This window comes from Pyrus communis, chromosome 16 (genome assembly GCF_963583255.1).
Source record: "Pyrus communis chromosome 16, drPyrComm1.1, whole genome shotgun sequence".
Taxonomy (NCBI): Eukaryota; Viridiplantae; Streptophyta; class Magnoliopsida; order Rosales; family Rosaceae; genus Pyrus; species Pyrus communis.
Genome location: NC_084818.1, coordinates 1,168,496 through 1,182,969, shown reverse-complemented (window position 1 = coordinate 1,182,969; position 14,474 = coordinate 1,168,496). Strand labels below are relative to the sequence as shown.

The 14,474-nt window shown below is 35.6% G+C and overlaps 2 protein-coding genes across 4 annotated transcripts; both read left to right on the top strand.

Moving 5' to 3' along the window:
- Window positions 1-305: 305 nt before the first annotated feature.
- LOC137720928 (protein phosphatase 2C 51-like) lies at window positions 306-4,244 on the top strand. Its single transcript, XM_068460048.1, has 3 exons — window positions 306-1,031; window positions 3,219-3,324; window positions 3,720-4,244. The coding sequence occupies exons 1-3, from the start codon at window positions 306-308 to the stop codon at window positions 4,034-4,036; spliced, it is 1,149 nt and encodes a 382-aa protein (XP_068316149.1). The 3' UTR covers window positions 4,037-4,244.
- Window positions 4,245-9,549: 5,305 nt separating this feature from the next.
- LOC137720411 (spermine synthase-like) lies at window positions 9,550-14,474 on the top strand. Of its 3 annotated transcripts, none has more exons than XM_068459480.1 (11): window positions 9,550-9,733; window positions 10,823-11,043; window positions 11,138-11,182; window positions 11,715-11,791; window positions 11,886-12,008; window positions 12,788-12,892; window positions 12,978-13,050; window positions 13,151-13,222; window positions 13,445-13,640; window positions 13,876-14,005; window positions 14,105-14,474. In XM_068459480.1, the coding sequence occupies exons 2-11, from the start codon at window positions 10,854-10,856 to the stop codon at window positions 14,201-14,203; spliced, it is 1,110 nt and encodes a 369-aa protein (XP_068315581.1). In that variant the 5' UTR covers window positions 9,550-9,733; window positions 10,823-10,853; the 3' UTR covers window positions 14,204-14,474. The 3 variants fall into 3 exon arrangements, with proteins under 3 accessions (XP_068315581.1, XP_068315580.1, XP_068315579.1); XM_068459479.1 differs by having other exon boundaries at window positions 9,550-9,778; XM_068459478.1 differs by having other exon boundaries at window positions 9,550-9,815.

Sequence of the window (14,474 nt, the reverse complement as noted above, 5' to 3'; positions counted from 1 at the left end):
CCCCATCCCCTCACGACTCGCCACGTACACATTTTCTAGCGACAGAGGGTAGGCCCCGCCCTGCACCAAAAGATCTCCTACCAATACAGAATCACTAGCGGCACGTCCATCGTTCCACGTGTCCAGGATCGCATCCAAACCGTCCACGTCTCTCTCAAGAAATCAAAGCCAGTGGTCCGCACAATGCATGCCTGGCGATCATCCGTCTGCCGTGATAAAATCAACGGCTGAGATTTGAAGCTCGTCTACGCCTCTCAGCTTTTTCATCTAATTTAAAAGAAGCCCTTCACCTTCAGGTTGGGGGAATGAATGGAAAGATGAGACGACAGAGCTTCGTCATCGAAACCGAGAATGCCCGGCGACAGCGACTCAGAGTCCAACGACTGAAATACACGTGTCAGGCGAAGAAGATCCAGGTGCAGATCACCGGCGGCAGCGGCCAGAAACATGCTTCCGAAGATTGCAAAACATTGGAGTTGAAGGAACAAGAGAAAGACGTTGGGAGTTCAATGGAGATATTGTCGGTGTCATTTTCAGCATCGAAAAATGACGTCGTGTTGTCTAGTGGATCCGTGACCGGATCAGATGAAGGCGGAGAGAAAAGGAGTGGTGAGGGTTCGGAAGAGAGGGGAGGGTGTGGCATCGTCTCGGTGAAGGGGATGAGGAAGGAGATGGAAGATGCAGTGAGAACGGACGTAGGGTTTGGGAAGTTTGACTTTTACGGGGTGTATGACGGGCACGGTGGGCCTGACGTGGCCGGGGCTTGTAGGGAGAGGATGCATGAGGTGGTGGCGGAGGCGGTGGAAAAGGAGGGGACTAAAGGTGATGCGATTGATTGGGAGACGGTGATGGAGGGGTGTTTTGAGAAAATGGATGGGGAGGTGAGTGATATTGCAGCGGCAAGGACGGTTGGGGCGACAGCGGTGGTGGCGTTGGTGACGGAGGAGCAGGTGGTGGTGGCCAATTGTGGCGATTCTAGGGCTGTTTTGTCGAGAGGTGGTGTTGCCTTGGCCTTGTCCAATGACCATAAGGTGCGTAGTTACCAAACTTTATGTATGTATCTGTCACAACGATGACATTGTAGTTTATTTTCATTGATTTTAAGTGCTTTGTTATAACTATATGCATCGTACATTTAACTAATTAGTATCCAACAAAAAAAAAAAAAAAAACAATTAGTGTCAGTAAATTAGCCCCAAAAGATGTACAACTCACGGCAACAATTCTGTTCCATATTTTGAAATTAGTATAAATTCACATTCCAGTGTATATTTTGCAAGATAGGATGCCTTGTTGAGAGGAAATATTGCATAATATTGACTATAAAATTGAAAAGAAAGACAGAAAATATAGCTCGTTGAAGAGTTTTTTAAAGTGTTTTGGATGAAAATATTTTTGAAATAAATTTTTTAAAAATTAGATTTTAATCCTTAAATAAGATGAAGTTTAGAAAAATATCTTATACAAGATTTAAAATTGATTCTATTCCTTGTACTCTATTTAATGCCAGTATATTAAATGTTTTATTTATTTATAATTTTATGATGTTTATGAATTAAATTTTATGAAAATATTTTAAATTTTAAATCTCAATGTGGTGAGTATATTATATGAGAAAATATTTTCTTAAATATTTTTTGGTACACATGTTTTTGCATATTTTTTTATGTGATATTAATTCATTACAATATATTTAGGTATGAATATTTCGGTACATTAGGTTAGTATAATATGTTTAGGTACAAACATTTTTATACATTAGCTTATTATCATATATTTAGGTACGGAATTTTACGGTATACTTATATTTTTGAATATTTTCTTATATGACATTAATTTACTATAATATATTTATGTAGGGATATTTCAATATATTAATTTAGTAAAATATATTATGATACGGATGTTTAGGTACACTAATTAGAGGAAGTAAATTCAATATAATTAATTAAAATGTGTATAATAATAAATAATTTTAATTTTAATAGAATGACATTAAATAAGATATTTATTAAATATTAAAATAAAAATATTATATAAATTTGAAGCAAGTGCACATTTGAGGACTCAAATCAATATCTAATCAAACATCAGGTTTTTATTGAATTTTAATCTTGTTCAAGGATTAAAGTTCAAAAATCTAACTTTTTAATAAAAATATAAGTGAATCATGAAAAAAAAAGGTTTGACATGCTTCTTATGCATCATATAACTTGCATTTGTAATATAATAATTTTAAAATAAATTAAGTACATATTAGAGGACTAAAATCAATATCGAATTAAACACTAGGTTTTTATTGAATTTTAATATTCTTCAAGGATTAAAGTTCAAAAATCTCATAAATTTTTAATAAAAATATAAGTGAATCATGAAAAAAATACTTGACGTGCTTCTTACGCATCACATAACTCGTGTTTTTTGCAATAAATCGCATAGTGCATGAAGCACTCTCAAGTGCATTTGTAATACAATAATTTTAAAATAACTTTAAAATGAGCATATAAAGCTGTATTGTTTGAACTTTTTGGCTAGAGATATGTGATGCAGGTAGTCTCAATATTAGACAGTAATCAGTACTTTCAAGTCAAAACCTAACAAAAAGCACTAAAGTTATTTAAAGGCTTCCTGAAAAAAATTTACTTCAATCACCCTCTCTAATCGAGGGAGTCATATAATAATTAATAATTGTGAACCAATAGGAATAAAGTTTTTTATTTAAAATATTATTAAAACAATAATAATGTGATGAGCTCCTTTCTCACTTTTTAAATTTAGGAGATCTAAAGATTGGAGATGAAAATTTTCAACGTCTGTTCATATTTGACTAGGGGTTCATATAGAGAGTCCATTGGTGAGAGTTAAATTTTTTTCACCATGTAATGTGTGTACAAACAATTGGAGATAAGGGAATTGAACACACGATTTCAGGTGTAAGGATGAATTTATGCTCTTAATTGTTTAAGCTACAAGTCTCTTGCGCAACCAAGTAATTTGTATTACATGTATTTATGTTTTAATACTCACTATTTATTACATGTATTTATGTTTTAGTACTTACCGTAATACTGAAAAATTTATCCAGTAGAGCTCTATGTACTTTATTATTAAGTTCACCTAAACACATTCATCGCTGCTTTAAAGTTTAATTCCCCTTGCTGAGTACATTTATTATTTTGTTGATACAATGGTTTTTAATTTCGACGTGCATATATAAGCCGGACAGAGTGGATGAGTTGAAGAGAATTGAAGCTGCAGGTGGGAGAGTCATCAACTGGAACGGAAGCCGTGTACTTGGGGTGCTTGCCACTTCCAGATCAATAGGTACGTACATTATATGATCGGCGGGGCATAAACTCTAAATCTTTCAGTAACGGCGTTACAAATAAAATCACTAGGCATCGGGCCAAATTAAATCCTGGTGTTTAAACAAAGCAAATCGAGGAGCCTAATTCAAGTGAACGACCAAAGTTACCTTTATTAAACAGTTGTAAATTAACATTCACCTGCATTAGGTTACAACAACAAAACTTTATCTCACTGAAGTGGTCAGCTGTATGAATCTTAGAACGCTACTGCACTCGGTTTTGTGCAAACTCATTCACTTGCATTAGGTTGGTTGATTTAATTTTCAAACGGATCCCCTTATGGATTAATTTGGAAATATTGCTAGTACATTTCACTGATTTGGTGATGTTTGAAATTGATTGGGGGTGCAGGTGACCATTACCTGAGGCCATATGTGATATCAAAACCAGAGGTGACGGTGACCAGGCGAACCGACCAGGATGAATTCCTCATCCTTGCCAGTGACGGGCTGTGGGATGTTATATCAAACGACGTAGCATGTCAGGTTGTGAACAAGTGTCTTCGTGGCCGAATGAGGAGAGTATCCATTCACGACGAACATCGTGTTCTCCTAAATGTCGGAAGTCGCACATCCGAGGCAGCAGCAGTCTTGGCTGACCTAGCTATGGCTCGGGGAAGCAGAGATAACGTTAGCGTGATTGTGGTCGACCTCACAAAACCCAGTTAACTGTAGCGAGTTAATTGTCGAATATCTTGGTCATTCTTGGCTATTTCATTACTCCAATATTAATCTTGGTCAGTACTCCAATATTAATTCTATATAATCTTAGAATGTGTGCTGTTTCAATTAATGGGATACTAAGAAAGTGTAAATAAACCCTTTGGTAGATCCTGGAAGAAAAAAAATGGGGGCAATTTGCCTAATGTTGGTAGAAGTCTCTGGTGACTTATCAGATGTCAAATTTTCAAAATATTCGGTATTTGGAATGTTTTAAAAAGTTGAGGTTAATTTAAAATCATTGAAATTGTTGGGTTGCTTTTTATACTTAATCCATAAAATAAATAAAAAATAACCCATAAAATAAATAAAAAATAATAAGGTTCATAATGTTAAGGAGTTATAATTGGCACACCAAAATCATTATGTATTTTTTATAAATGTATATTTATTTTTTAATATAAACTGTTAGAAATGAACAATGAAAATTTTGAAGTACGAATAACGATTTCTGATTAAATATTCAACGTAATTTATCATTCTTTAATTTAATAATAGCCGTAGTTGAGAATTGAGAGGGTATTTCGTTATTCGATCTGGCAAGTGATTGTTAACTCATAAAATAGTAACCAAAAATGTATCTGAAATATCAACTTTGGTTATGATCACGAGCTGTGAGAGAAACTATACTCCCTTACCTTTTGAAAAGATGATGTTATGAACTTACGTTAACTTTACATGCATGATTGTTTACATTACAATATGTGCACACCCCTTCCCATATATTTACTATGGCATGCCATCCACCAGAAGACACACTAGGATAACTACTATTCGTGCACCTATTTTTTGTCACTTACACTTTCTTGTTAATATTTATTAATAATTTTTTTTCAATTTATTGGTTCAATAAATGAAAATATAAAAATATATATAAAATAAAAATGTATACGTGAATAATACTATTCTAAAATATATGACTCGGTGATTCCGTATTAAGACCGATAGTTGCCGCGTCAATTCAATTGCAGGTTACGAAAGGTTGAGGAGTGCTAATCACGTAATTAAGGGAGGAATATGGCCATCATTGCGGATCTAGCTTTTCCAATGGAAAGTCCTTTTGAGGGCCCGAGGTTGTAAATTTATTCTAGACTTATGATAAAACGTGTCATGGATTTGCGGATGCCCTTCTTTTAGGCCTTGCTTGGCATATTGGATAAATGATTGGATATGACTAGTTATACAGATTCGGGTGTTTGACGTTCACTCATATTAAATAAGTGCCGGATTAATTTAATCGATCTACTTATTTAACACAGTATACGCCTGCTTAATAAAACCAACCAAAATGCTCGGATTATTAGTCAGTTTTCCTCTCATTTCTCGCGAACTCGGCCCTCTCTCACCCCTTCTCTCTCCGTTGTCATCCTTCCTGTCACCTTCTCTTGCCATCGCCGTCCTCCCCATTACCTTCTTTCGCCGTTGCTTTCTCTCGCCATCTCTGCTCTCCTAGTCCTCGTCACCTTCCTCCCCATCCTCTCCTTATGGCCTTCCTCATCGCCTACTTGCCGTCCTCCCCTGCAATTGGGTCTTGCAAAGAAACGTGGTGCGGCGGAGAGATGATTTCAATTTGGGATTCTTCTGCAACTGACTGTTTGAATTTATTTGAGATTCCTCTGCAGTCGGGGAAGAAGAAGAAAGGAGAAAGATGGAGGGAGTTTGGGGGGTGTGGTGAAGAGATTTGGGGAACAATTATTTGGGATTATTCTGTAGTTGGGGAAGAAGAAGAAGGGAGAGGGAGGGAGGGAGGGAGTTTGAGGGGGGGGGGTGCGACAGAGAGATTTGGGAACAAAAGAGATGTTTTTAGCTTTTTTTTTTTAATTTTTTTTTTAAGTTTGATTCCCCTTATCCTGTATAATACCAAACACAGTATAAATAATACGGCCATTAGTCCGATACTGCACCAAACGCCTGATTAATTTAGTCAGTACTGTCCGAGCTGCCAAATGAGATCTTAATGGTTTATTGTAGTCCATTGTTATAGTCCTTTAATTTTTTTCAACAATATTATCTACATTAAAGGATGGACGAGCAGGCTAAGTTTCACAATAAACTAGTAATAATATGATTCAAATTCGCATTTGGCGAGAATCGAACATAAAACCTTTCACTTATAAGTAAAGAAAAAATATTAAATAATTAGTTCTCTAATTTTTTTTATTATCTTATATGTCTTTCTCCATAAAGGGGTATCATTGGACATACATTTGAGAAAGACTTTTATAGCATGAGTGCAATATGGTGTATGATTCTCTCCCTTTTTTTTTTTTCTTCCCTTCCTTCCCCTCCCATTTTAAGGGTCACAGTTAAATAATGTCAACATATTATATTAATTTTATATATAAGAAAAAGAAAGATAAAATAAAGAATGTGAGAGGAGGAGAGGGAAGAAAATGGAAAGAAAATGGGAGTGAATCCTAGTCTGTGCAATATTATCACCGAGATTCAATTCCGTTGAAGAAAACTGCAATGGTCCAAAACCTCTTTAAGAGACGTAATAAGATATGATTGACACGAAACGCTATAATAACGATTTACATGTACCGTGAAAATTGCTGTCTATACTAAAAAATGAGATCTTTATTTATCATTCTCGTTATAAATTCGACCGGTGCTTTTCCTAATACACGTGTTGAAATCCAACCACCATTGTTCGTTCTAAATGGAATCGAAACCCAAATTGACAAGGACATATTTCGAAAGATAAACGTGTATCCGAAATTGGAATTGATTCGTGAAAGAGACCACCAAAACTTTGACAGCTATAACTTAAATAAACAATCAACTTTTTCTTTTGAAAAATACAAGCCAGACCAATTATTTAGACAAATTTTATAAATAAAATGATATAATAGTCGTTGTTTATATTTTTTTTAATGATATAAAAAAAAATATCTATCACTCGTAACATCATGGAGTCTACAAAATATAGTCTAAAAAAACGATATCTCTCGCATCACCATTTTCTTTTTTATAAAACCTTAATTAGTGTCTTTCCAGCTCAATCGAATGGTTCTTTAGCGCGTACCAAAGTAAGAAGCACATGGAGTTTCTTTGTTTTCTTTTCTTTTCTTTTGTTTTTATGCCCAGCAGTAGCACCCACTGTAAGAAAAGTGAGCAACCAAAACCACTCATTATTTGTCAATTAAGGAGCTGTGTGCATAGCTTCCTTTATACGAAAAGCTGAAACTGAAGGCATGCATGGATAAATCTACTGCTCTGTGCTGTGGTGGGTTTCCCTTTGATTTTAGCCACTGAATCATTGAAGGAAACAGCCCAACAACAGGACGTCGTGAGACAGTACTGCATGAATCAAAAGCTAGCTAGAGTCCAGAGTGCCGACACATTTACAATTTGTGATCGGGATTTGAGATTGATGTATGAGGATGTGGACTCGACATGTTTAACAGGATCTGGAAGGTTGAATGAGAAATCTCTGTGTCTTTTTCGGCAAGTTTATGGATATTTTACGACAGATTCGACCTCATGATCAGCGTTAACCACAAGTTTATATACACGAGTGTGATATCCATATATATATATATTTTTTTTTACTTCTCACACATCTCTTATTAATTTAGAAAAATTAATAATAAAAAAAGATAAATCATATTTTACCACCTCAGGTTTGAGGTTTATTGCAACCTCATACAACATCTTTAAAACATTTCACTTTCATACCTTAAGTACTATTTTATTTCAATATAATACATCCGTTACATTTTCCATTCATTGATCCGTTAAGAGTTGACGTGTTTATCACATTTGTGCCACGTGATAAAAAAATAATTTTTTATGGATTAAAAATATTATAATAATTTACCTTATTTTTAAAAAAAAAAAAAACTGAAAACCCAGTACCCATTTCCCTAACTACCTCCACTCTCTTCATAAATTATTAAAATATTTTTTTTGCATAAAAGCAATATTTTTTTGCCACGTGACATAAATGTGGCAGTCACGTCAACTCTTAAAGAATCAATGGATTGAAATGTAACAGATGTATTATATTGAAATAAAATAATACTTGAGGTATGAAAATGAAATGTTTTAAAAATATTTTATGTGGTTGCAATAGACCTCAAATCTGAAATGGTAAAGTATAATTTACCCTAAAAAAAACTTCAAAACTTTGCATTTTAACAAATAAAAACCACGTAATACCTTTATTTAATAATAAAAACTAGAGAAAAAAAAAAAAAAAAGACATTGGCTCACGCCTCCCACCATGCACTCCTACCTTTCTTTCTCGTCATTGCAGCGATGGTTTTCACATATTACACAATACCACCTTCCACTGTAGGCAATTTTTTGTTCCGAAATCATGTGGGCATAACAGTCCAATACCCTTCAACAATACTTAAAATTAACTTTAATCTTTTATTGCAAAACATGTCACTTCCATTTACAAACTTAGCAAATGAAGAATTTGGATTTGGAGGTTTCTCAGTGGCATAGTAAAGTACCAAATTATAACCTGGAGATTGAAGACTAGTACAACTTACAAATGGAAACTTCTTTCCGGCTTCGACTGGACAAGGCACCAGGGATGCAGTGCGAACCTATTTATGATTTTATCAACTTTGAACCGATCTACAGTTATGAGCTTGACAAGGGGATCTCCTCCCATTCCCTTAAAATTGTGAATGTCTTTTGATAAAAAGGAAAATTAATGAAATAATATCCGCAGATTTCACTCCTACCTTCTTAAAGCAAAAGATTGAGGTGACTACCCAATCAAAAACTAGAGACCCAAAATTGAAGCTCTGAAGTGATGATTCTAAATGACCTCTACAGCCAAAAAGGACACTACCTACCAAGACACCTTGCCCTTCCGGTTCTTATACATTCCCATCCTCTCTTATTTATATGGTCACGGTTAAGCTACGTCAATATTTTATATCACTATTACTTTTTATCTTATTATCTTTATAAAACTTAACCGTAATCACACAAAATAAGAGATCATAAAAGTGTGTGAAAACTGAGAAGGCAAAGAAGCCAGGTCCAAACTAGAGACCCAAAGTTGAAGCTCTGAAGTGATGATTCTAAATGACCTCTACAGCCAAAAAGGACACTACCTACTAATACAGATCATTCCCTAATGACTATAACGAAGATTGTCAATAGTTCCTATTCCTAATGAGAATTTTACCTCGACACATACTTAGTTGAAATACGATCCAACACACCAAATCTAAGAATATAATTAGTTAAAAATTTAAAAAAAAATCTACCAATTATATTCTGATACTTAACGTATCAGACTATATTATCCGCACATTACAAATTCCTCATTAATGATAAAAAGGCTGCCTTTATTCGTATCCGTAAATTCGTTCCCCCAATTGAATTTAAAACTGATTTATCCTTTCACGTTGCAAAAATAAAATAAAATATTATAAATAAAAAGTACTATAAATACTTGGTCTCCATAGGCGTTCTCGTGCGAACCGAATTGGAGCAGCAGAGGGAACCAGAGAGAGGCAGAGCAAAGATTTATCGACAGACTTCTCAGTGAGGGAGAGCGAGAGAGAGAGAGAGAGAGAGAGAGAGAGAGAGACTGCGAGTGTGACTATTTACCCAGTTCGTACTAATTTTCGTTTCCCACTAGCGCCACGAAAACCCAATTTGTGATCAACCCAGGCAAGATCAACCCTTCTCTTTCTCTCTGTGCATCTATATCTCTAGGTTTCTGCTTCTCTCCCTACATCTGTATCTACCCGCTGTACGTTTTCTCATTCCTTAATTTTAATCTTTGCCGCTCTGCAACTTCTGAAGAAAGATGGGTTCTTTTGATTTTATTTTCCGATTTTTTATTTTTTAAATTAATTTCCTAATTTGGACAAATAGAGTGGTGTTCACTATCTCCGGCTTCGCTTTTGGGAACGCTCTTTTGTTAATGGCTTAAAGCCCTGGACTTTTGTTTGTTTCCCGGGAAAATTGTGGCCGAGAAAATCGAAAATATACTTTTTACTTTCTTTGTTCGTGCAATGAATATATCAATTTTGTTTATTTATTTTTTAAATTTCCCATTTTTTTTGCTTTTGGTACTTGTTGGTACAGAGGATCCGATTTTTGAAGTTTTGTGTTTTTGGGATTTTCTGGGTTGGTAATACTTCTTTATTTCGTATTAGGTACGAGATGGTTAGGACCTTACTCTGCGGCGTTTGACTGGAACATTTAAAATTTAAAAACTGTTTGGGACCCAGTAAATGAATTAAATAGACTCAGATTGGTCTTTCATTATTTGGGGTGGGAGGTGTAACCTCTGTCTTACTGTGTGATATAAATTCATGGTTTAATTAGTAGATTAATAGCTTTTGCAGATAACTTAGGGATTTGATTTAGTTTGATATGCTTTTGTTCAATTTAGGTGTTGAAATGGAAAAGATCTTGCATTGATTGAAGATTGTGATTAACTTAAACCCTTTTGCTTTAACAGGAAGATTTTAAGTGCAAATCTAGCTTACTTAAACGAAAAGTTTTAAACTTTTTCATATGTTTATTCTGGATGCTGTTACTTAAACCCTTTTTGTGATAGTTCTTCTGGTATGTCATTAGTTTAACATTGTTTGTTTTAATCTGATTGTTTAAGATAGATGCTTTAACTTGGTGCAACATGAGTGTGTTGTGCTGTGCCTGAAGAATCGTTTTTTGATTCTGAAAGATGGTTTTTATAGTGAATGTATTATTTCCGCTATATGTTACTTATGAGTATGTATTGATTGTTAGAGACTGGAGACGGAGAAGAAGAAGATAATATATGGAGGACGTCGCAGGAAGAGGTTTGGAATGCCAGAAGACTATGGATGGGAAGGCGAGTAACGGGAATGGTTCGGAGAAGGCCATCCCTTCTTGTTGCGTGAAGGCTATGGCTTCTACCCCTGAGGCCGAGGCAAAATGTCATTCTACTGTTGTTTCTGGGTGGTTCTCAGAATCCCAGTCTCGCTCTGGTCATTATCTATGATTTTTCACTTTTGTAAATTGACTTCTTGTTGGTTGTTTGTAATTGACTCATTTCTTTTCTTTTCTTTTTTGTAATTGCAGAGAAGGATTGTAAAAAGGTTTATTTCAACAACCCTATGTGGCCAGGTATGCACTTGTATGCATCCACACATTTTGTGTTCTCAATTGTAGTTTCTTTATATACCACACAACGCATGCTTCATTTTTCACTTCTGGATCAAGATCCCTTTCTTGTGTTCTTTACTGAGGTTGCTAGGTTTTATTGCTGGTCATGATCTCTTGCTTATTTTGTGATCTTTCATTCTCAGTATAACTTTTGGAAAACTTGTCCATTAGAGGACTGCTTTGTCAAATTTACCCTGTTTTCATGTAAAGAGGGAAAGATAAAACGAACGGACTAGTTTTTCTTGCTTTGGTGATATCTTGTATTAGCAACTCCATGATCTGAATTTCATTTGGTAACTTTTTGAAGCTTTTGGTAATTGTTTTTTTTTTTCTTCTCTTCTTTTTCTCACTATTCATAGTAAGGGGGTGCTTCTTTTACAATTATTGCTTCTAATCGGAATACTCCCTTGTGAAATTTCACACCTCTAACTTGAGAGTTTTTCTGCATGTATTTGTGTTGAAGGTTTTCATTTTTGTTATTATTTTTTTTCAGGTGAAGCTCATTCACTGAAAGTAGAAAATATTCTGTATAGGGGAAAATCAGAGTTCCAAGAGATTTTGGTGTTTGAGGTTTGTCATTTTTGTCTTAAGACAGTTTAATTTGCTTGTTTATCTCCCTTGCATTCCTTTTCTAAATCTTATTTATGAATTCCTTTTTATGCAGTCCTCAATATATGGGAAAGTGCTTGTTCTTGATGGCATTATCCAGCTGAGTGAGAAAGATGAATGTGCATACCAGGAGATGATAGCACATCTACCTCTTTGTTCAATTTCCTCCCCCAAGAGAGTAATTATACATGATCCATCCCTCCCTCATGTTTTTTGTTGTGTGTGTGTGTGTAAAGTCTGCTGAATCTCTTGATCTCTTGATCACGATCACCCATGACCATGAGAACACATAGTATAACTAGATTGAAATCAATTTTTTGCCTTGATTTTAAAAAGTGAAACACTTTATCTGGGATTTGAATAGAGTTTGAATGTTCTTCATGCACTTTTCTTTTGCATATTCTCTGAAAGCTTAAGATGGTTTTCACTGCAATATTGAGCAGAACCCGAATACATGAGCTCATGGTCATGTTGCTGATCGTAGTATGAATTGCAAAGGCTATCTGAACATCATTTAGGGGTCCCTTGTTCGTTACCAGCCAGGCATCACATATGGTGTTTAGCCCATAAAATTGTATTATTCTGCCTCATTTTGGCTTGACTTGGATGCAACGATTTTGTAACCATATCTGCACAATGGTACTGCTCTGCCAAACTTCGGATTTGGCTGAAGTTATCCTGTAGATGACCATTTGCACTATGAACCAGCTTCCCTAGTCGGCAGAGAATAGAATGTGGAATGTGGAATGGTGTTATTATGAAATTTAAAAGCCCACATCTGTATAATATTTTGACTTGGTTACAGGCTGGTGATTGCAGTTTGGTCTACTTTTGTGCTTGAAATATAGTGATAGAAATTAGAAGTGATAAAAATGAGAAGCATTTATGCCCTCATAAAGTTGTTTTTGTTTTCTTATTGCAGCGACAGTGCTAAGTGCTATGTGATTTTCGATGCAGGTTCTGGTTGTTGGTGGTGGTGATGGTGGGGTTCTTAGGGAGGTTTCTCGCCATCCTTCAGTTGAGCATATTGATATATGTGAGATAGATAAGATGGTTATAGATGTAAGTGGTGTAAGTACTCCTTTGTGTATTTGGTTGTTAAGAATTTGAGCTGACTATCTGTTTTCTTTTGATTGGCTTTTTGTAGGTGTCCGAGAAGTTTTTCCCTCAGTTAGCTGTTGGGTTTCAGGATCCTCGCGTCCACCTTCATGTCGCTGATGGTAGGTTTAATACTTACTATTTGTTGATCCAATTGGTAAAATCAAATTGACTTTGATTTGGCTGGCTGTCCCATTATATCTCATTTTAAATGCATGTCAGCTACTGAATTCTTAAGGCTTGCACCTGAAGGGAAGTATGATGCTGTAATTGTTGATTCGTCAGACCCTGTCGGTATGATTTTTCTCTTTACAATAGTTTTGCCATGCATTTTTTGGCTGGCTGACTTCAAATTTTTGTCGTATTGATTTGTGAGCATACAGAGATGTCTTTGAGCTGTTGTTCGTATAAATCTTACGGAGGACATGTTTGTTTCTTGTTACTCTCTATTTTCTGTGCCCCCCATAATAAGGTTCTAAATCTAGTGCTTAAACGTATGGTTTCCTTTGGATGCAGGTCCAGCCCAAGAGCTTGTAGAGAAGCCATTTTTTGAGACAATAGCTAGAGCATTAAGGCCTGGTGGTGTTCTCTGTAATATGACAGAGAGCATGTGGCTCCATACGCATCTTATTCAAGATATGATCTCTGTTTGCTGTCAAATATTCAAGGGGTCTGTCAATTATGCTTGGGCGAGTGTTCCTACGTATCCAAGGTAATACTTTCCTCTTCACGCATTAATCTACTCTCGCTCTCAACCTCTCTATATATATATATATGTTTTTTTTTAATATGGCAAAGAAGTCTCGAGTTTCTTTTTGAACTTGTATTATTTATGCATTGACAATGACTAGACTAAACACCTCGCTTAACTGCTGATTCTTGATCCTTCTTAAGACCGGGTTGATGTCATGAAATTATTCTTACTTGTGAGATTACTTCTTGTGCAGTGGTGTGATAGGTTTTCTGTTGTGCTCGACAGCGGGGCCTCCCGTTGATTTCAAAAATCCCGTCAATTCTGTTGAGAAGTTAGAAGGAGCTCTCAAACATAAGAGAGAACTTAAGTTCTATAACTCCGAGGTAGGATTCTTTTTACATGGTAATCTACTATATTTGCATCCATTTCTTTTGCTTTGGATATACTTGTAAAGCAAAATAACATCGTCGTTTGTTTGGCAGATGCACTCAGCTGCCTTTTCGTTGCCTCCTTTCTTGAGGAGGGAGGTGAGTGCACTACGTGAATCTTCAACACCGGCAAGACAAATCGGCGAGAAGTAGTTACTAGTAGCGACATCGGTTGCTTGAGTAGCAGATGGGAAAAAAAATAGAGAATAGGTAATTTGTTAAGTGTGTAGATGGGGGGGGGGGGTGTTCTTGAGCTCTCCCTTCAAAGGCATTGGTGGGATTTAGGTTTATTTGTGTGTAGATGGGGTTCCTGAGCACTTACTCCAATAATTATTTGTGGATGATAATTATATAGCCATTCGACATTATGTTATTGGAAATTTACCGTGGATGATAATTATAATTATGAATCAGACTTCTAAGA